This window comes from Littorina saxatilis, linkage group LG9 (genome assembly GCF_037325665.1).
Source record: "Littorina saxatilis isolate snail1 linkage group LG9, US_GU_Lsax_2.0, whole genome shotgun sequence".
Classification (NCBI taxonomy): domain Eukaryota; kingdom Metazoa; phylum Mollusca; class Gastropoda; order Littorinimorpha; family Littorinidae; genus Littorina; species Littorina saxatilis.
Window position 1 is genome coordinate 34,751,338 of NC_090253.1, and position 23,383 is coordinate 34,774,720.

General features: G+C 44.2%; 1 protein-coding gene across 1 annotated transcript in view; it reads left to right on the forward strand.

Annotated features, from left to right (window-relative positions):
* The window catches only part of LOC138977043 (kinase suppressor of Ras 2-like), a 180,618-nt gene that overhangs the window by 47,782 nt on the left and 109,453 nt on the right, over window positions 1-23,383 (forward strand). The window contains exons 6-7 of the mRNA XM_070349945.1: window positions 3,482-3,554; window positions 4,571-4,651. Coding sequence (XP_070206046.1) covers window positions 3,482-3,554; window positions 4,571-4,651 — 154 coding nt within the window. The remainder of the gene's footprint in view (window positions 1-3,481; window positions 3,555-4,570; window positions 4,652-23,383) is intronic.

A 23,383-nucleotide genomic window follows, 5' to 3' on the forward strand; every position in this document is an offset into this window, starting at 1 on the left:
ACAGTGGAGTCCAGCTATAACGAACCTGGGTATAACGAAATCCCTCTTTTAACAAACTGCCATTGATTTCCCGGCAGACAGCCTTCTATTTCTTACTTGTTACTTTCCAGCTACATCGAACCTTTTGAACTCATTTGCATAACGAACCCCTCTTTTAACAAACACGTTTTCATCGCCCCAGAGCCGTTTTGTCTCTAAAAGTCACAAGGCTACAACGAACTGATGTCAATAATTGTCTCCAAAGACAAAAATACACAAAAATACACAAACACAAGTGCACATCGCGTGATGAGCGAACTCTGAACAAACTAACAGCGGGAGGTGCACGGAACAGATCGAACCAAAACCGAAAGTTGTGGTGACGTCATGACATTTTGCGATGTACGTCAGCGAAGCTCGTGCACATGTGGTCTGTCTTGCTAAAAACAATGGCTGACGAACATGGTTTCGAAATCTGGAACTGTTTTTGACTCACATGCGAAGCAAAAGTGAGTCTATGTACTCACCCGAGTCGTCCGTCCGTCCGTCCGTCCGTCCGGACGTCCGGAAAACTTTAACGTTGGATATTTCTTAGACACTATTCAGTCTATCAGTACCAAATTTGGCAAGATGGTGTATGATGACAAGGCCCCAAAAAACATACATACCATCTTGACCTTGCTTCAAGGTCAAGGTCGCAGGGCCCATAAATGTTGCCTAAAAAACAGCTATTTTTCACATTTTCTCTGAAGTTTTTGAGATTCAATACCTCACCTATATATGATATATAGGGCAAAGTAAGCCCCATCTTTTGATACCAGTTTGGTTTACCTTGCTTCAAGGTCAAGGTCACAGGAGCTCTTCAAAGTTGGATTGTATACATATTTTGAAGTGACCTTGACCCTGAACTATGGAAGATAACTGTTTCAAACTTAAAAATTATGTGGGGCACATGTTATGCTTTCATCATGAGACACATTTGGTCACATATGATCAAGGTCAAGGTCACTTTGACCCTTATGAAATGTGACCAAAATAAGGTAGTGAACCACTAAAAGTGACCATATCTCATGGTAGAAAGAGCCAATAAGCACCATTGTACTTCCTATGTCTTGAATTACCAGCTTTGTGTTGCATGACCTTGGATGACCTTGACCTTGGGTCAAGGTCACATGTATTTTGGTAGGAAAAATGTGTAAAGCATGTGAGTCGTATGGGCTTTGCCCTTCTTGTTTTTGTTTTCTCCGATCCGTGACCGAGTGTTGCGATATAGAACCACGCGTTCGTTTGAATCAATACTCTCCTCAGGCAGTGAAGTCTCCTAAATTGCTCAACACTGTGGACAGTCCGAAGTGCAGTTATGTCCCATGAATGAGTGAGTCAAAGTTTTATCGTGAAAACTGACGCTTTTCATGCACCTCCCGCTGTTAGTTTGCCTCTCTCTATGGATTATATTATGAAGCTGTTGAAAACATGCAGAGATTGTACTCTCCAAGGAAAGATCAATGGGACGATCATTTGAAGGTGATTGGGAAAACTTGTCTTGAGGCCATTTAGGGTTGAAAACTCTACAGCGAATTACTGATATAACGAACTAAAATGTATCTCCCTTGAGATTCGTTGTACCCAGACTCCACTGTATTTCTCTGGACATTTACTTTTTGCCATGACGAAGACTCACAAGGACTTCCTCATGCACAAAAATGACTGAAGCAACAGCACTGATGGTCGTGTCATTAAAACTGATAGTGCATGTGATAAGAAGGGGCTTTCTTATATTTTTAAGATACTTTTTTTCTTTCTTAAATATACGCCCGGACAGTAACGGAGATGACGTCTTTAGTAGTATTTATTGCTCTCAGAACTAGGAGTAACAAGGAATTGACATCAATTGATGTGCCGAAGTTAGCTCACGGCTGACCATAACATAACCATTACATCTTTTTGTATTAGCTGCAGGGCCCCCGGACAACGAAAAAATGAAATGGTCCCTTCTTGTTGACATTGAGTCTGTAGCTACTATAGTGCTTAAGGCAATGCGCGGCACTAAAATTAAACTTGGAGAATACATGGTAAAACCTAGTTTTCTTGGTAGTTATTGAAGTGACTTATAAAAATGAATGGAAAAATTGTGAATATTAATGGACACAGATAGTGGTCTAAGGTACAAAACTCGTTTTTGCTTGGAACGTATGGATATTAAGAGTTACTTCCCATGCTTAGTACTTCCGTTTGCCAAAGTCTGAACAGAATTCAAAGTGATTTTGCGAAAATTTTCTAGGAATTTTTTTATTGAAAGCAACCTTTGAAGAGATAGGAGATTCTCTGTATGCTCGATCTTGATGATCTTTCGGTTCAGGATTTTTTTTCGCCAGAATAAAGTCACCATAACAGCGATAGTGACGAAGAAAGTGGTGTAGGAACTGTGTGGGTTACGTGGACATGATTTGGTCAGTTTCACTTACTCCGGTGTTTTGTTATGTTTGTAAGTCAGGGTGCTCTTAGTGTTCGTGTTTTCTGTCTGTGCTCTGTTTCCTTTTTTTTGCAGAATAAAGGTATAATGGGACTGGGTGGCCGAGTGGTAACGCACTTGCGCTCGGAAGCGAGAGGTTGCGAGTTCGACCCTGGGTCAGGGCGTTAGCAATTTTCTCCCCCCTTTCCTAACCTAGGTGGTGGGTTCAAGTGCTAGTCTTTCGGATGAGACGAAAAACCGAGGTCCCTTCGTGTACACTACATTGGGGTGTGCACGTTAAAGATCCCATGATTGACAAAAGGGTCTTTCCTGGCAAAATTGTATAGGCATAGATAAAAATGTCCACCAAAATACCCGTGTGACTTGGAATAATAGGCCGTGAAAAGTAGGATATGCGCCGAAATGGCTGCGATCTGCTGGCCGATGTGAATGCGTGATGTATTGTGTAAAAAAAATTCCATCTCACACGGCATAAATAAATCCCTGCGCCTTGAATATGTGCGCGATATAAATTGCATAAAATAAAAATTGTAAAAAATAAAAAAATAAATCCCTGCGCTTAGAACTGTACCCACGGAATATGCGCGATATAAGCCTCATATTGATTGATTGATTAAATAGCATAGTTATAGGAGTTTATACTCAACATCCTTTGTTCATTAGGTATGGACAATTTGGTGATGATTGAGCTTCATTTAGGTCTGCTAGACAGGTTTGTTTACAACTACTAGCTTAACTAAAGTTTCATGGCGGAAGACTCAGACTGGCAGGAAGATAAGGGAGAGGCAGAGCCCGTCACAATAGTGTTAAACTTCGAGGCTGAAATGCAATCCCATAGTCTGGGCTTCATTGTGACAGTGCCGCCTCAACTTTCACTAAAAGCTGGATATGATGTCATGAAAGACATTTATCGAAAAACTAAGAAAGAAAAACGTCTGACAGTATCATCTTGAAGAATTTGTATTTATCTTTCATGACGATCAGCCCATGTATGTGAGCTGTCTGTTAAATTGTGTTCTTTTTTTTCAGATACTTTGACAGTGCCAAGATCACCTAAAACCCCTGTTGTTGGCCCAAAGCTTCATCATCAGATTTTTCATAGGTAAGTGTAATAAAGAGAGCGCTGAAAAAAGCATTTTCATTTCTTAATTGTTTATAGTCATAATCCATTCATTTTGAGACAAGTTTCTGTCTTCAAGATTGTGATTTCGTGCATTTTCAGATGTTGTTCAGATTTTTAATCAAATAACATTCTTTTTCATTCATTAACCACCTCGTGCAGTTCATTTCTGGAGTAAACGTATTAAAAGTCTTTGAAAGAGCTATATGGGACGTTTGGGAGAAGAAATTTTTGTTGACAAATCTTTTTTTTCGTGAAAAATAAACTTTAAGAAATCTTGACTTTGATGTTGTAATCATGATATGCATCCATTTACAGATTTAGTAATGCAAAAACCTAATTTGAATGTACATTTTATACCATACCTTACAATTGCCTAACCTCAGGGGGATTAGGTCGGTCAGATAACTGTCCGTTTGCACCATATTCTGGTAAATAATCATACCGACTATAACATGGCATCCAGATCTGCGCAGATGTGAAATCACTTTTTACTTGGGTGTTATACAGAGCGGTTGTTCCCAATTTGGGCGTCAACTTCCCCACATTTACCTCAAGATCTTTCCATTTCTCTTCGCGAACATGTCCCAAACCTTCAAACTCAGTCACTGCAAATAACTATATTGCTGATAGCAATGGCTTTCTGCTTGTTTTTCAAAGCCAACTGGAGTGAGTGACCTGCTTTCACCTTCACTCCTTCGGTTGAAAGTTTAAGTTTGTAATTCAAGGCAGGCCGAATGTTCCTAGTAAAATCGGTCATATGCGTAAAACCCCACTCGTGCAAAAAACACAAGTGTACATGGGAGTTTCAGCAAAAAAACACAGAAGAAGAAGAATTCAGTGAATAATCCCCACTCTGTACAGAAAGCAAACAAGCTTTTATACCATGTTAAAGCCAGAACAGGTATGTGGTAGTTTACTTGATTGTTTATATGGAGAGGAGGGTATTTTTAGCTCAGAAAGCAACAAATACCTAACTCCTGTTCATTTTTTTCCAGATTTACAGCGAACTTTGTCCTTGCTCCCTGTGATCAATGTGCCTCGTTTGTTATCCGTGGTAAAGTTTGTCGTTTCTGCAAGTAAGTAAGCAAATTAAAGCTTTTTTTCGTTATATCAATATTGTTGAGATATTAGATAGTAAGCACACTGACTCTCTTGAACAGAAATGTGGTACAACCAAATTACTTTTTCTGTGAGGTGCCTCATTTTCTGTGCAATATGATAAATATGCATGCTACATACTTGTTATACTTAAGGCTAAAATTAAATTTAAATGAAGTACAACGTTCTTACCAGCCAGTGCTAAGATGAATACCATGTATTGTGCATTCCTTGGTTACACAGTGTTCTGTAAATAAATTCTTTCGCCTATTCTTTGAGACAACACAAAAATGCTATTACAAACAGCACAGCACATCTTCAATGCTAATGTATGCAGTCACGCAGAACATTAGAATGTCTCTTGCGCTAACATCAAATTTTTCACTTCCAAAGTCACACTCAGCATTGTCAGTTGCCAGTTTTAAAATACAGTAGACTTCCACTATATCGCGGTCTTTGGGTCCAAAGAAACAGATTGTGATATACGCGTTTCAGGATATAATGGGGGAGGAGGGGGCACGGGCAATGTTTTAATTTTTTAGTTGGTTTACCGTCTCGGTTTTAACCTGTGAACAAGAATTTGATTTGGATGAATACTATCTGAGTTCATCCGGTGTAACAGGCCATTTTGACACATAGTCAGTTTTGACCGGGAGGTCATTCTGGGCTAGCTGATTTTGACCGGGAGGTCATTCTGGGCTAGCCAATTTTGACCCCCCCCCAGTCAGTTTTGACCCCCCCTTCAAACTTTAAGAATAAGTACGTTAGGACCATTTAAAACGAAATATATGTATGTGTGCACAAAATATGTTGGAAAAATGATCTAAAAAATTAAAATTAAAAAAAAAAATTAAAAAAAAGTTTCGACGCTTCCTTTGAAACTTCAAAAATAAGTACACTAGGACCTTTTAAAACGAAATGTACGCATAAATGAATGCATCTATGCATAGATCTCCACAAGTTTGGGGGGGGGGGGGTGTGTCATTCTGGGCTAGCTGATTTTGACCCCCCCCCCCCTAACCTGGGGAGATGCGAATGTTTTGTTTTGAGAGGTCCTAGTGTACTTATTCTTGAAGTTCGAAGGGAAGTGTGAAAACTTTTTTTTTCTTTTTTTCTTTTTATATTTAGTCAAGTTTTGACTAAATATTTTAACATCGAGGGGGAATCGAAACGAGGGTCGTGGTGTATGTGCGTGCGTGTGTGCGTGTGTGTGTGTGTGTAGAGCGATTCAGACTAAACTACTGGACCGATCTTTATGAAATTTGACATGAGAGTTCCTGGGTATGAAATCCCCGAACGTTTTTTTCATTTTTTTGATAAATGTCTTTGATGAGGTCATATCCGGCTTTTCGTGAAAGTTGAGGCGGCACTGTCACGCCCTCATTTTTCAACCAAATTGGTTGAAATTTTGGTCAAGTACTCTTCGACGAAGCCCGGGGTTCGGTATTGCATTTCAGCTTGGTGGCTTAAAAATTAATTAATGACTTTGGTCATTAAAAATCTGAAAATTGTAAAAAAAAAATAACAATTTATAAAACGATCCAAATTTACGTTTATCTTATTCTCCATCATTTGCTGATTCCAAAAACATATAAATATGTTATATTCGGATTAAAAACAAGCTCTGAAAATTAAATATATAAAAATTATTATCAAAATTTTTTTTTCGAAATCAATTTAAAAACACTTTCATCTTATTCCTTGTCGGTTCCTGATTCCAAAAATATATAGATATGATATGTTTGGATTAAAAACACGCTCAGAAAGTTAAAACGAAGAGAGGTACAGAAAAGCGTGCTATCCTTCTCAGCGCAACGAATACCCCGCTCTTCTTGTCAATTCCACGTGCACTGCCTTTGCCACGGGCGGTGGAGTGACGATGCTACGAGTATACGGTCTTGCTGCGTTGCGTTGCGTTCAGTTTCATTCTGTGAGTTCGACAGCTACTTGACTAAATATTGTATTTTCGCCTTACGCGACTTGTTTTTTTCTTGCAATATCCTTTTTCTAACAAATATTGTCCATATTTACATTTATTTCGGTTTAGAAAGTTAAAGTACTTATTCTTGAAGTTTGAAGGGGGGGGGGGGTCAAAACTGACTGGCCTAGTCAGTTTTGACCGGGGGGTCATTCTGGGCTAGCTGATTTTGACGGGAGGTCATTCTGGGCTAGCTGATTTTGACGGGAGGTCATTCGGCTAGCCCAGAATGACCCCCCCCCCCCCCCCCTAAACTTGTGGAGATGCATTTATTTATTTGTACATTTCGTTTTAAAAGGTCCCTAGTGTACTTATTTTTGAAGTTTCAAAGGAGGTGTCAAAAAAAAGAGTTAAATTTTTTTTAATTTTTTTTAATTTTTTTAATTTGTTTAGATCATTTTTGCAACAAATATTGTGCACATACACATATATTTCGTTTTAAAAGGTCCTAACGTACTTATTCTTGAAGTTTGAAGGGGAGGTCAACATATACTGGCCTAGTCAGTTTTGAACGGGGGGGGGGGGGGGGGGGGGGGTGTCATTCTGGGCTAGCTGATTTTGACCCCCCCTAAACTTGTGGAGATGCATAGATGCATTTATTTATTTGTACATTTCGTTTTAAAAGGTCCTAGTGTACTTATTTTTGAAGTTTCAAAGGAGGTGTCAAAAAAATAATTTTTTTTAATTTTTTTTTTAATTTTTGGCTCACGAAGTGTAGCCTATGCGATCGTAACTTTGTCTGTCTGTGTGTTTGTGCGTGTGTGTGTGCGTGTGTGTGTGTGTATGTCTGTGGTAGAAACTTTAACATTTCCGAGTCTATGTGTGAGTGGTTATCCAAGACTATGGATAAAGCTCGCATAAGATTACGTCACGGTCAAAAGTGTTTGACGTCAATTAATGCATCATGACGGCATGCCTCCCTGTCGTCTTTCTCTCTCGCGTGGTGTGTGTGGTCTCGGTCATTGTTATTTTGAGCGGGCCGAGACTATTTGGCAGTCGTGTCCCTGTAAGTAGGCTACATGCAGACACAGACAGATCTAGATCTAGTGTCTCTCTTTCTTGCACAGTGTCACCTAAGCTTACTGTGTGTGTGGGTGTGTATGTGTGACGGAGTGATTGAGTTTGTGTTACTGTTTGTCTATTTCTTACGTGAGCCTTGAAGGGTTCGCCTCTTGTTTTAATTTGTTTAGATAATTTTTGCAACAAATATCGTTTTAAAAGGTCCTAACGTACTTATTCTTGAAGTTTGAAGGGGAGGTCAAAACTGACTGGCCTAGTCAGTTTTGACCGGGGGGTCATTCTGGGCTAGCTGATTTTGACCGGGGGGTCTTTCTGGGCTAGCTGATTTTGACCCCCCCCCCCCCCCCCCCCCTAACCTGGGGAGATGCATAGATGCATACATACATGCGTATGTTTTGTTTTGAGAGGTCCTAGTGTACTTATTCTTGAAGTTGGAAGGGAAGTGTGGAAACTTTTTGTTTATTTTTTTTCTTCTTATTTTTCTTTTTTTCTTTTTCTTGTAATATCCTTTTTCTAACAAATATTGTCCACATTTACATTTATTTCGGTTTAGAAAGTTAAAGTACTTATTCTTGAAGTTTGAAGGGGGGGTCAAAACTGACTGGTCTAGTCAGTTTTGACCGGGGGGTCATTCTGGGCTAGCTGATTTTGACGGGAGGTCATTCTGGACTAGCCCTCCCCCCTCAAACCTTAGATATATGTAGTTATACATATATGCATAAATATTGTTTCTAAAGGTCTTAATGTACTCATTCTTGAAGTTTGCAGGGGAGGTCAAAACTGACTAGCCCAGAATGACCTCCCGGGCAAAATGGGCTGCTTCAAAATAGGCTGCTACACCGGGTGTTGTATAAGAAAGACAATAAAAACTACTCTCACCTCTGCTGAAGCAAACAAACTCACTCTTGGCTCTGCAATTAAACCCCAGTCCAGAAACAAGAGCAAGATAATTTGTACAGCATATTTTCCAGTGTCACGTGAAAGAGGAGGGATTGTGCTAGTTGTGGCATAAGCATTAAAAACAAGCTTTTTTGACTCACATGCGAAGCAAAAGTGAGTCTATGTACTCACCCAAGTCGTCCGTCCGTTCGTCCGTCCCGTTTGGTTTACCTTGCTTCAAGGTCAAGGTCACAGGAGCTCTTCAAAATTGGATTGTATACATATTTTGAAGTGACCTTGACCCTGAACTATGGAAGATAACTGTTTCAAACTTAAAAATTATGTGGGGCACATGTTATGCTTTCATCATGAGACACATTTGGTCACATATGATCAAGGTCAAGGTCACTTTGACCCTTATGAAATGTGACCAAAATAAGGTAGTGAACCACTAAAAGTGACCATATCTCATGGTAGAAAGAGCCAATAAGCACCATTGTACTTCCTATGTCTTGAATTAACAGCTTTGTGTTGCATGATCTTGGATGACCTTGACCTTGGGTCAAGGTCACATGTATTTTGGTAGGAAAAATGTGTAAAGCAGTTCTTAGTGTATGATGTCATTGCTAGGTTTAGCTGAAGGTCAAGGTCATGTAGAGGTCAAGGTCAAGCATGTGAGTCGTGTGGGCTTTGCCCTTCTTGTTCAACCAGCCCTCGCCCAGAGAGGGACTTTTCTCATCACATATGTATATACACGTACATTTACATTAAAAAAAGCAAGAACGATGAGGCGTGATTAACCATTCAGTCAAGCGAATGCACGCTGAATACGCCCGGTTCTCACTAACTTTGTTATTAAACAAGAGGAGAAAGCGATAGAGAAAAGAGAGAGAGAGTATAGTTATACAGTGATGTACATTTTAGTCGGTCTCCGGTCTCTGACCGATCCAATTTCCCCAGGACCTATAGCTTTAACACCAGCAGGACACAGGTCCGATTAACCTACAGAAGAAGTGGTCAAGGGTCCGATCGTTTTTGACAATGAAGCGGACATGCGGACTGTTCAATTTTCAAGAGGAAAGCTTGTTTCGATTTTGCCAAGCGAAAGTAAACACTGCGTGAGGAAAGCTGGTTTCGGTTTTGCCAAGCGAAAGTATGCACTGCGTGTGACCAGTTTGTTGAGTGAACGAGGCACCATATGGGATCTGATTCTTTGAATTATTTATCCTCAAGTTAGATCAAGAAGAAAAAAAGAAAACCGAACCCATATGGTGCCTCGAGTGCATTCATTGGCTCAGCAATAAATCGTTTAAACCAATGGGAACCACCCGTGCATGTTCGCACATGCGCAAGGCATTACTTTTCATTATAATATCTGGAAAAACCGTTGTGCGTTGGAACTTGTCGACAGATGGGCAGTGAAAAAAAACGACAACTGTTCAAATAACTTTGAAATGTGATTCAATCCTTTGAGTATCTAGTCATGACAGTCGCAGAAGGTGGAAGAATTTAAACTGAAAAATCTTTTTAAATGCGGTTTTACGAGTCGTGTTTTTGTCCTATTGAAATTGCAATCTCAGGACACTGTGTCCTATTGATTTTCAGTCTTCAGGACAATTGTCCTAAAGGCTGCTAGAAAAATGTACATCACTGGTTATATGAAGAAAAAATATCCTGGATGTAAAATCTTTACTGTGTTTGGGGGAAAGAAAGTTGCAAGGTGATGTTTATTTAATAATTATCTCTCATCATTCAATATGACGTCATTTGCATGTCCCAGACTTAATATGACATTAGTTTATCTTGATCGACCGAACAGAGTGTACAATCAATCAGGCATGGGAATTGTCCGCCGAAAGGAAAATTTCCGCTGAATTTTTTATTTGTTCCGCCGAAAAAGCAAAAGTGTCTGCCGAAGAAAAAAAACCTGAATTTAATGGCAAACTTGGAGCTCAGATGACACCAAATTGCACCATTTGGGTACTTTTGGTTTGAATACAGGCTGGAAGCATTATTTCCTTTCAGGGAATTTCTGCATTTTAAGCTAAGTTTCATCGCCAAACACCATAAACTATATATTTTGAATCAGCAAATGATAAGGAACAGAGAAATAATCATTTTATGTGTCTCCTTCCAACAATAAAGAAAGTCGCTATTTAACGATTTTCTTCATTTTAAGCCCATTTTTGGCTCACGTAAGTGTAGCCTATGCGATCGTAACTTTGTCTGTCTGTGCGTGCGTGCGTATGTGCGTGCGTGCGTGCGTGTGTATGTCTGTGGTAGAAACTCTAACATTTGAAGACGTCACATTACATTGACGTCACATTATGACGTAAGAGGGTTAGACGTCACGCGAAGGAAGTACTGAAAGTCTCGGTCATTATTATTTTGAGCGGGCCGAGACTAGTTGGCAGTCGTGTCCCTGTAAGTAGGCTACATGCAGACAGACAGATCTAGATCTAGTGTCTCGCTTTCTTGCACAGTTTCACCTATGCTCTTTCTGTGTGTGTGTGTGTGTGTGTGTGTGTGTGTGTGTGTGTGTGTGTGTGTGTGTGTGTGTGTGTGTGTGTGTGTGTGTGTGTGTGTGTGTGACGGAGTGATTGAGTTTGTGTTACTGTTTGTCGATTTCTTACGTGAGCCTTGATGGCTTCGCCTCTTGTTTAATCTACCTTGTCCCAGTAGATGCGGCTGCAGACCGTACCAGTCTGCAGACCTGCAACCAGCTGTTCCTTGGACAGGCCACTCTGTTCCCATATGCCCTTCACATGGTTGTATATTGGGAGCACTGTTTTTTGTATGTATGAGTCTTGGATTCAAGAGCTTTGTACTGCATGTGGTCGGTATCTCCCATGTCTGGGGTAAATACTTCAACTGCTGTGTTTGGGACACAGTGTAATCTGACAGCCAGTTGTGCACATCTGAGGTGGCATTCCTCTTTCAGTGGCAGCCATCCCACTTCCTGGTAAAGAAGAGTGGAGACTGCCGATCTGGGAACCCGCAGCGCCACTTTGAGGGCGGCTCTCTCTAGTCTTTCAAGCTTTACCCACTGACTGTCAGGAGCTGCAAAGACAGCCTCTTGGCCATAGCTGAGGCACGACCTCACAAGGGCACGGAAACAGAGAAGCAGTAGAATTGAATGTTTTAATCTTACCGAGGGAGGCAAGTAGAAGACCCAAAACAAAACTGAAACGCCAGTACTCACAAAACTGCGAATTCTCTTGCAGTGTATCAGCATACCTCACTCACTAAAAGGCTGAAAATGAGCAGCCGATTTAAACTTTTCGCGCCAGCACGAATCACTGTCCCACTCCCACTTTGTAGTAGTCATTCAACATCCACCGAAAACCCCTCAACAGCTTTCACACAGTCACAAATCTGTCGGAGGACACCATCTTGGAATTTTGGGTAGTCTGCATCGGGAGCTTCAACAAAATTATCAACAATGCAGTCTGTGGATACTGACAAAGTACTGGCAGCTGTCTTTGACACAGAAAATGAGCCAGAGGACTTCACTGATACAGCCTGGCAAACTTCAGCTCCTGCCATCGTTCAGAACTGCCAAATCCAAGTCTAACAGTCTACAAGTAACCGTGAAATTCTATCTGAAGGCTGTTCCATGTTCCACCCCCTGAACTTTTGTTGTAATCTGTTTCCAAAATATTTTTTGGCTTTGTTGCTTTTAAACGCCTTATTTTTTTCGGAAAAAAAAACCCAGTAATTTATAAACAAAAGGTAGCAGCGAAGTTGCGAAAGCAGGAAAAGACAATCCAACATGACAGTAGCCTCCCTTGCTTTTCACCGTCTTCACTGGGTTTGTGTGACCGATGTGGTTGTGCCAGGTCAGCTACCTTTTACCATGTCCCAGAACGATTTCAATAAGGTGGCAGCAATGTCATGTCATTTTGAGGAATGTGTTACTTTAGTTGCCATTTATTTCAAAACTCAGCTCACCCACATCTTTATATACCCTTCTTGCAGGTATTCAGAGACCTTCAGTGGTGTGGGGTAGAGAAAACTTGCATTCCTGATCTATGAACCAGTGGTATTTAGCTTCTGATACATTGAGTCCTTAAGAAAGTTAGCAAGTGAAACAAACTTAATTGAAACATATTTCTCTTTTAATTCAAGCTATGATTCAACAATCATTTTAGAATATAACTCCTGAAATGATGAATTGAAAAGCAGCATCTGTGTATAGCATTAGCAAGGTATAACTCCGGGGGTTTCTGTTTTTGTCTAAACCTTCTTTTTTAACCTGAGCAGTTAGCCCTTTTGAAGGTGTTCAATTGAAACAAACTGACTTGAAACTTGTTTCTCATTTGGTTCAAGCTATGGTTCAACAATTATTTGAGAAAATACCACCTGCAATGATAAAATCATAAGCTACAAGTAAAAATGTGTAATACAATTACAAGGGAGGTGACTGATATTTCCTGTGTTTGCCTAACTTTTTGTTAGCATGGCGATTTTCCTTTAATGCGGTAAACATTTTTTAAATCAAAGACAAAACTAGGTGATGAAATACCTTCAAGTTTACAAGATTTTTTAATTTTGTGCAGCTCCAATTTTAAGTTTTTGTTTAATAGACAGGTCCGGAAATGTGAAATTCGCTCTATAAAAAGCGGTAGGCATTTTTGAGGAAAAGCACTTCATGGGTCTTACTTTATGGATTTAGGGGTGCTGACTTCATTTCTGCCGTCTGCCAAGCTCTAAATGTCATATCTTAGGAGTTAGAGGTAAAAAAAAAGTAAGATGGCCACCGGCCGGTTAGGAAACTCTTACGTTCAGAGAATCATACAACATCTTGCAATCCTGATTTCTTCACGATTCTGTCATGCTGATCCGTAAATACGATACTTAAAAGCAAAATGTACCTTGGTTGAAGCATACGATTCAAAATTGCGGTAAATAAACTTACACCAAAAAGTAACACATAAGATCACAGAACACCAAGAGCTGCAATCAAAGATTTCGTCTTTACTGTTGAAGGTAACAAATATAATTATCACCACTTGTGTTCCATGTAAAAGAAAAATTACGAAAGTGAAAGCAATTTTTCATAAACTCTTCCTGAAATAAAAATGTAAAAAAACAATTACATGACATTGTGTGTCATATGCCGCGTTGTGGCAGTTCAGAATGTCAAAGTTTGAAATAACTGAACAACAAGACCATCCTTTATAATGCAGTAACCTGGACTAGAACAATAAAAACGCATAATGTCTGACTAAATGTCAATTAAAATATTGTTTGAAAACATTAAGCAAAATTAATGCTGACCCATCTCCCCAAGGTCACATTTAGCCAGGCTGGAAAAGCTGTTGTAACAAGAGTTAATACTGGTGATGGTAACTGATGAAAACAAACAAACAAGGACATGAGATTTACACTATCATGACAAAAACCGTAAGTAGTACTGTACTTAGTGGGTACAACCTTTTGTAAAAAGAGGTTCAAACAAAGAATTAGAAACTACGTAGCAAGCATGAAAAATGCTCTTTAAGCATCCAATATTGTAAGTCAGTAGTTGTTCAGACGCATAGCACAAAATTACTTTGTTTACTGACTGGAAAAAAAAATCACACAGTCACTGCTATCAACGAGAATCGAAAGCTGCACTTTGCATACTACATGTATGTCATCACATAGTTCGCTTCTTCAAATTGGAAACACATCTAAGTGAACCATTCTGAATCTAGTTGTCTAAATACAGTTGCTGTAATGTACAAGTATCAAACTGCTGTCTTCTTCCCGTGCAAAACATGTTAACACTGAAGTATCAAGCTCAACCACACAAGTCTTAGTTTTAGTGCTGTTGTACACGTTGGTGAACTTGAGCTAGGGGCACGTTTCATGATATTGAGGATTGCAGTTTCCCCCTCACACACAATATTCCAAAATAATAAATAGTCAAACAGGGACCAAAAAACAGTTTGCACCAAGAGTTCAACTTTTTATTTATCCAAAACAGTAAAAAAAATTATATGAACATTCGTATTTCCAAGATGATTGGCGTTCCAAGACGCTATATCCTAAAACCCCCAAAACATGCTTTCAATCACATATTCTTACCTCAACTCACATAAATGGCATTAACTTCAGTTCATTGCTAAGATATTGAAGTAGTACTCGACCCTGGTAAGGGGGGAAGTAACTCCCTAAGAAAAACAATCCGTAGTCAAGGACGGGAGTCACCTCCCCTACCGGTAACCCGCACATGCGCGGTCCTGCTACCGGCCTTCATTCCACCCACTTCAACACTACTGCACAGACGTGTTGTTGTACTCCGGCATATTTTTTGCCTTGGCCTTTGTGGAAGGCCATTTGACCCTGGTTTTTGCGTTGCTATCTTTAGGTAAGATCGTTTCAATCTCTTCGCTGCTTTCGTTCGAGTATTTTCGTTCGTTTGAGTATTTTCGCTGTTGTAATTCATCTCCACGTGCGCGTGTTTCGATATTGCAAATGGCGGACAAAAACTCAAAAAGCAAGGGCAAACTTGTTTCCCTACTCTCTTCACCGGGAAAAGAGAAGGATAAAGACAAGCCCAAGTCTAAATCAAAGGCGCGTGCCTCTGTGTCTTCTTCACAGCCTACTTCTTTAATTCTGGTCACTGACCCGGCGACTAAGAAGACAGAACGGGTGTCGCTCGACTCTACGTCACCGTCACCGGTTTTCCCTACGCGGGAACGTTCTACTTCTCCTCTCTCGCGCTCGCAGACGCCACGGTCTAGCGAGTCCGTGTCGCGGGAAGAAATTCTGGCTATGTTTGCAACTCTGAAACATGACCTAGTTGCCTTACATTCGGCGGAAAGGCCTGTCGCTCCCCTCCCGCCTGGCGTGGGGGGGGTGGCTTCTCTTTCTAGGCTGCGGCCGTCCGCGACGATCACGTCGGCTGATCTCGGGCCGGATTTTTCTGGTTCGGTTGCGGATTCCCCTGCCTTGTCAGGGGGGTTCGCGGCCTTAGCGCCGCCCGGTTCCAGCGCTTCGGCGTTGGGCGGCGTTTGTGGGAGTCCCCATCTTTTTGGGGGCTCACACTTGCCTGCGGGCCCGGGTTACGCTCTTGCGTCGCCGGGTTCGCAGACGGCTCCTCCCCGGCAGTACACCGTCCATCACGTGGCGGGTGCGCTAGGGAGCGGCGTAGCGCGCCAGCCTGCCCCCCTGGGATCAGTTTCGGCTGTCCCGGCCTCTGGGGGGCAGGCAGCAGCGTCTTGTTTGCCCAGCTCTGGCCTACAAGATTCTGTCGGCGGTCATCGACCTGTAGCTCTTGGTTCGGCTGCCGCCGTTCCTGGTTGGAGTTCGCAGGGGGTAGGCTCCTCTGGTTGCCCCTCGGGGCTTCCGGTCGGGCCTGCCCGCGGATTGTCGTCCTCGACTTCCGGTTGTGCTGTGGCAGGCACTTCCGGTGGAGGACAGCGGGCTAGTGGTTCCGGTGGCAGTGTCCCTGCTATCCCGTCCCTGGTTACGCATCGACTTCCGGCCCCGACTTCCGGTTCCGCCGCGGCGGTTCCGGTTGTCGGCGGTGCTGTTGGTGGACAGTTTGCGGCGCTTCCGCCTATTGTTCAACCGACTCTAGCCACTTCCGCTTCCGTGGACGGGTGGGTTTCCGGTTTGCCGGACCCTCCTTCTGATGGAGATCAGGAAGGTTTTGGAGAGGAACAGGAAGGGGATGAGGATTGCTCTGAATCTGTTACCCCCTTACGGATTCCCAATAAACTGGGCCCTACTCTGGAGTTGGCTGCGGAGATAACCTCACGGTATTTCCCTGAGGGTGTCTCCGCCGATTCTACTGTGGTCGCACCCCCTCCTTCTGCTTTGGCAGATTTTGCGGGCGCGGGGGACACGAAGGTGAAGTTCCGGTTCATGGAATCCCCTTCCGTCCCTTTTGTGATGGCTCAGGTGTTGGCGGACGCTAACACACCCTATCCTCTCCTGGCTGCTCATGGGGAAGCCCCCCCGTCTGCTCAGCCTTGGTTAGCCTCGGCTCAGGCAGGCGGCGGCCTCCCAGCTAATTCAAGAAGATCGCGGCTGCCTAGCAGGCCACATTCTCTTCTCTCCTCGTTTTCACTGCCCACAGCTCCACTTCCGGTGACTCCGGAACTGGCTCGCTTACGGCAGGACGGTTATAGCCGAGATAGGACTGCCGTGTGTACGGAACAGAGTCTACTCGGGCTGGAGGAGAGCGGGCGTTCTTCCCTCGAACTGACCTCTTTAGCGGAAACGCTCATCCGGTCTCTCACGAGAGCCATCGCTTCGTCCATCGAACCTTTTAGGTTCCGTGACGATGCCATTGAGGCTGACGCTGCCATGCTCTTGGCGGCCCTCGCGAAGGTCACTGACAGTCAGATGACTCTTGCTGCTCGGCTCTACTCTCAGGTTGTGTTTTGGAGGCGCGAGGCTTTTCTTAACGGCTCACGCCTGACGGATAAGGCCACCATAGACTCTTTGAGAGTCTCTCCCTTCTCAGAGGGTGCGTTGCTGGGATCACGCTCTTTGGATGCCCTCCGGCAGCAAACGGAGGAGGCTCGTGACCATCATGTGGTGCAACTGACGGAACTCGCTCTTAAGCAGCACGGTAACAAACCACGGAGTTCTGCACCAGCTGCAGGCAAGTCCTCGGGGCAGAAGTCGTCTCAGGCAGGTAGGGGTGGTTCACGTTCCCGCCCTTACCAGCGTAAACCTTCCTTTGGGAAGCGGGGGTCTGGGCGCAAGCCCAACCCCCAATGAGACCCCCCCGATCCAGTCACCCCCCCAGCCTCTACCCTTTCGGTAGCAGGCGGCCTCTCCCGGGCCCTTCCAGTGTGGCTGTCTCGGACAAGCAGCCTATGGATCATGGGGGTGATTCGATCGGGGTTCCGCCTTCCTTGGCAGGAAGGCAAGGCCCCTTTGTCCAGAGCGCCGGCCAATTTCCGGTTTCCGGCCAGCCTCGACGCTCGGGAGGCAATTCAGGCGGAAATCCTTCTCTTGCTGCAGAAGCAGGCTATAGAGGAGGTTCTCGACCACTCCTCCTTGGGTTTTTACGGAAGAATCTTCGTTGTTCCCAAGGCTTCCGGGGGGTGGCGGCCAGTCTTAGACCTCTCTCCACTGAACCGCTTTTTGCGCAAAATTCGGTTCACTATGGAAACGCCGGCGACCGTCAGGGAGGCGCTTCGCCCGGGCGACTGGGTGACGTCCGTCGACCTGACGGACGCCTACTTCCACATCCTCATGCACGAGGCGGACCGGAAGTGGTTGCGTTTTCTGTGGGGGGACCGAATCTTCCAGTTTCGAGCCCTTCCCTTCGGGCTGTCACTTGCTCCCTGGGTATTCACCATGGTGGTGCGCCAACTTTGTGCCCTCGTTCGGCAGCACGGGGTTCGGCTCAGGGCATACTTGGACGACTGGCTGATCCTTCATCAGCAGGAAGCGCTCTGCCTTCAGCATACCCAGTTTGTCCTTGCCCAGGCTCAGGATCTCGGCTTCCGAGTCAACCACACCAAGTCCGAGCTGACTCCGTCGCAGACCTTTACTTACCTTGGCATGGCGTTCGATTCACGGGAGTGGACAGTCCGTCCCACTCAACGCCGGGTGGACAAACTGCAGGCCCTTCTGTCTTCCCTGTTAGGGCTTCAGTCAGCCCCAGCCCGGACGCTTGCGTCTGTACAGGGCCAGATGGAGTCCATGTCGTCCCTTATTCCGCTAGGCAGATCCCACAAGCGCCCGTTTCAGGCGGCGCTCAGTTCAGTCTGGAACCCGACTTCACAAGGCTGGGACGTTTCAGTCCCGCTCGGGGTCTGGTTTCAGCAGACCACGCTTCAGTGGATGAACACCCCTTGGCTTCTGCAGGGAGTGCCCATAGCGCTTCCTCCTCCCTCCACGCATCTCTTTTCGGACGCGTCTCAGAAGGGTTGGGGGGCTCACGTAGACACACACACGACGTCCGGTCGGTGGTCACAAGAGCAGCGGCTTTGGCACATCAATCGCCTCGAGCTCGAGGCAGTCTTTCTGGGGCTTCAGCATTTTCTCTCTGCCCTTCAGGGCACCCATGTGTTGATTCATACCGACAACACGACAGTTGCTGCCTACCTCAACAAACAGGGCGGTTCCCGATCTCAACTGTTGTCCAGCCGAGCATGCGAGATCCTTTCTTGGTGCGCTCGCCATCAGATTCTGGTCTCGGCTCGCTACCTGCCCGGCTGCCTGAACGTCCTGGCCGACGCCCTCAGCCGGTCCTCTCAGATCCTCCACACAGAGTGGACCATCGCACATCAGGCGCTCCTCCGCCTTTGGGCGCAGGTAGAGCGACCGATGGTCGACCTCTTTGCCACGAGGTTTTCGCGTCGCCTTCCGATCTTTGTCTCCCCGTTTCCGGACCCGGAAGCGTGGAAGATCGACGCGATGACGATCAGCTGGACAGGGCTAGTGGCTTACGCCTTTCCTCCCACTCCACTCATCGGAAGGGTCCTGCGAAAAGCCGACTTAGAGCGGCCTCGCCTTCTTCTCGTGGCACCGCGCTGGCCCAGTCAGCATTGGTTCCCGGACCTCCTGCGGCTCGCCAGCGGCCCGCCAATTCCGCTCAGCCTCCGGCGAGGGGAGCTTCTACAGCCCAGGACGGGCATTCTTCACGATCGCCCCGAGTTCCTGGATCTTCACGCCTGGCGACTGTTCGGCGATCACTGAAGCGCTCAGGCGCCTCAGATCTTACTCTGGACTTAGTCCAGAAGGCTCACAGGCGTTCCACCTCCTCTGTTTATTCATCGCACTGGCTAGCTTGGACTCGATGGTGTGCAGCTAACAATGTTGTCCCGGTCGCCCCGCGGTCAATGCAGGTCGCAAACCACTTGGCATGGCTCTCCGCTCAGGGACGCGCCGCGTCCACTTTGCGCGTTCGCCGCTCAGCCATCTCGGTTACTCTCAAGCAGCTTGGTCGCTCCATCTCCCTCGGGGGAGTCATCGCGAGTGTGCTAAAGGGCGCGGCCCTCAGTTCTGCAACGGAGAGAACTTCTGTTCCGGCTTGGGACGTTCTGCTAGTACTCGAATTTCTCCGTTCTAGTGCTTTTGAACCTTTACAAGACGCTAGTCTTTCTGACCTTACGCGCAAAACTCTCATGCTCATACTGCTCGCTTCTGCGCGAAGGGGCAGCGAGATCCACGGCCTCTCAGGTTTAGACCGTGATATCACTTTTGAAAGAGACGGCTCGGTTTCACTGCGTTTCCGTCCCGATTTTCTCGCCAAAAATCAAAAACCTGACCAACTTTCACCGATCATTTCCATTCGGCCTCTTCGGGACATTTTAGCCCCCGGCGATCCGGATCTTTCTAACTGTCCGGTACGCGCGCTTAAGGCTTACTTGTTGCGTACCGCCCCGATTCGAGCATCAGCTCAGAAGTTGTTGTTTATTTCGATTAATACAGCCCGAAATAAAGACATTGCAAAAACCACGCTTACCAGATGGTCTTCCACACTTATAAGGCATGCCTATCAGTGGTGGCAGACACAAGGGGGGGGGCAGTCAGTCCTTCCTCTTCGATCACCTCGGACTCACGAGGCTCGAGCGTGGGCAACTTCCTTAGCTGTCCTCAAGTCTGGTAGGATGTCAGACGTCCTCAAAGCTGCATACTGGACGTCTCAAGATGTCTTCCTCAGCTACTACCTCCGGGACATTGCCAGCACTCACCCGGACGGTACCAACTGCCTCCCAGCCATGGTTGCCGCAGGCCAGATACTTCCAAGAGTTTAATGTGAGTATCCCACCGCCTTTATGTGCAATCTGCCATTTATGTGAGTTGAGGTAAGAATATGTGATTGAATCGAAAATTTCAAAACTAAATTTTCATTTAATTAATATACTTACTCAACTCACATCGTTTATACCCTCCCATCCATCCCCGCTAACATTATATGTGTTACAGGTGTGTGTTTCCGTGGGGGAATGAAGGCCGGTAGCAGGACCGCGCATGTGCGGGTTACCGGTAGGGGAGGTGACTCCCGTCCTTGACTACGGATTGTTTTTCTTAGGGAGTTACTTCCCCCCTTACCAGGGTCGAGTACTACTTCAATATCTTAGCAATGAACTGAAGTTAATGCCATTTATGTGAGTTGAGTAAGTATATTAATTAAATGAAAATTTAGTTTTGAAATTTTCGATTTACAACTTTAGTGCATAATAACTGCCCAAAGGTGCTGTTTAAAGCAACCATTGATAATAATTTTTAACATACTCCTTGAACACATTAAGAAAAATGGTTAACTTGCAAATAAAGGGACAGCATTGATCAGAACAATGGGCCCGGTAGCTCAGTTGGTAGAGCACTGGACTTGTGATCGAAAGGTCGCAGGTTCGAATTCGGGCCGGGACGGACACGGGTCAACTTTATGTGCAGACCCAGAGACGGAAGCCATGTCCCACCCCCGTGTCATCACAATGGCACGTAAAAGACCTTGGTCATTCTGCCATAAGTGCAGGTGGCTGAATACACCTAAACACGCAGACACCTGGGTAGCGCGACTCCGTTGCTGCTAGCTTTCCACTGGGAGGAAGCGACCCGAATTTCCCAGCGATGGGACAATAAAGTAATGAAAGAAATGAAATGAAGATAAAGGACGCTACTTATATTTTGTACATTTTTTATCTTTATCGTTTCCTGTAAAATCGAAAAACAAACATCTGTACATTTTGTACGCAGAGTAGATTGATATTTGACACAGTCACACAGACATACGTGGGCTATGGGGCAACCCTACCCCCTAAATTTGAAAACGGGGTCAATTTCTTAACTGCATGTATTCAGCAAAACAATCCATAAAAAAAAAATTTTCACAAATGAACTTATGACTTTAGAAAAGCATTCAAAAATGCATATATACAACGCTTTTTCTTTGGTCCCAATTCAAGGGGGTGTGCTATTCTCAGGTAACACTGTGAACGCTCAAATGAGACTTGGTCACATGTCAAAAAAAGTAATCCCCCCTGTTGTTCATGGTTGGTTGGTGGGATTTTTTTTATCTGAGCCATTGGCAAGCATGAAATGTCATCAACATTAGGAAAGACATAGTATCTCCCATTGTCTTTTGCGCGCAAACACTTCACACAGATCTCCTCTCGATCTGGCCCATCCCGGAAATGGGTTGACTTGGGGATGATCACCGCCCTGTATCTCTCCACCTTTCCATCCATGCTGACAAAGTCAGCGGTCACAAAGTCCCCAACTTGAATGTCTCACTGTGGGACAAAGAACCTGGTTTTCACGACTGGCACCACATGGTTGGCTGACCATGCGGCATCCAGTGGCGTGTTGTGGGTAGACGTCCATTGGACATAAATTGGGAAGGACGTCGCTGGATCATCTGGTTTGCATACTTTGTTCATGTACAACATTTAGTCAAGCTGTCGAACTAACAGAATGAAACTGAACTCACTGCATTTTTACAGCAACAGCGTATACTCGTAGCATCGTCAGTTCACCGCTCGATGCAAAGGCAGTGAAATTGACAAGAAGAGCGGGGTAGTAGTTGCGCTGAGAAGGATCGATAGCACGCTTTTCTTTATCTCTATTCTTTTTAACTTTCTGAGCGTGTTTTTAATCCAAACATATCACATCTATATGTTTTTGGAATCAGGAACCCACAAGGAATAAGGTGAAATTGTTTTTAAATCGATTTCGGAAATTTTGTTTTAATAATAATTTTTATATTTTTAATTTTCAGAGCTTGTTTTTAATCCGAATATATCATATTTATATGTTTTTGGAATCAGAAAATGATGACGAATAAGATGAATGTAAATTTGTATCGTTTTAGAAACAAATTATTTTTTTTTACAATTTTCAGGTTTTCAATGACCAAAAGTTATTAATTAATTTTTAAGCCACCAAATTGAAATGCAATACCGAAGTCCGGCCTTCGTCAGAGATTGCTTGGCCAAAATTTCAATCAATTTGATTGAAAAATGAGGGTGTGACAGTGCCGCCACAACTTTTACAAAAAGCCGGATATGACGTCATCAAAGGTATTTATCGGAAAAAAATTAAAAAAATATCCGGGGATATCATTCCCAGGAACTCTCATGTCAAATGTCATAAAGATCGGTCCAGTAGTTTGGTCTGAATCGCTCTACACTAACACATACACACGCACAGACAGACACACACACATACACCACGACCCTCGTCTCGATTCCCCCTCTACGTTAAAACATTTAGTATTAAACAATGGCGACTGCATGTGAGAGGGAACAATAAAGAGACCAAAAAGCAACGTGAGTACATTGCTTTTTGGTCTCTTTAAAACATTTAGTCAAAACTTGACTAAATGTAAAAATAAAAATAAATAAATAAAAAAATGGGATAGCGGCGAAACGGGATTGCGCCAAAATGGGATGCGGTAGTAAGATGACGCTTGGCTTGTGAAATGTCGCCAAAATGGGACGGCGGCAAAACGGGATTGCACGTAAATGGGATATTGCGCGAATTATAAACGAAGGAGTAGGCCCTAAGTTTCTCGTACGAGATGTTTACTGGGAGTAAATATTTGGGGAGTAAAATTTAGTTCCTTGTGAAGTTCTTTTTTCGTACAAGATTTTTACTGGAAGTTTACTCCGGAGTCAATTTTTTGTGGAGTAAAAATTTCGTGTTACACCGGTTCATGACCGTTGTGGTAACCAGCGCACATTGCTGTCTCCATATTGTGTTCCTACGAATCGAAAGTACGATCGCCAAGCCCTTCTGTCATTGAAGGCAACGTTCGATATTTGCGTCTGTCAGCGTCGCCAACGTTCGACAGATTGTACTACTGTTACTCACAAACTTTCAATTTACACAATGAAATGCCAATAACATGCAAACACAACAATGGGAGACG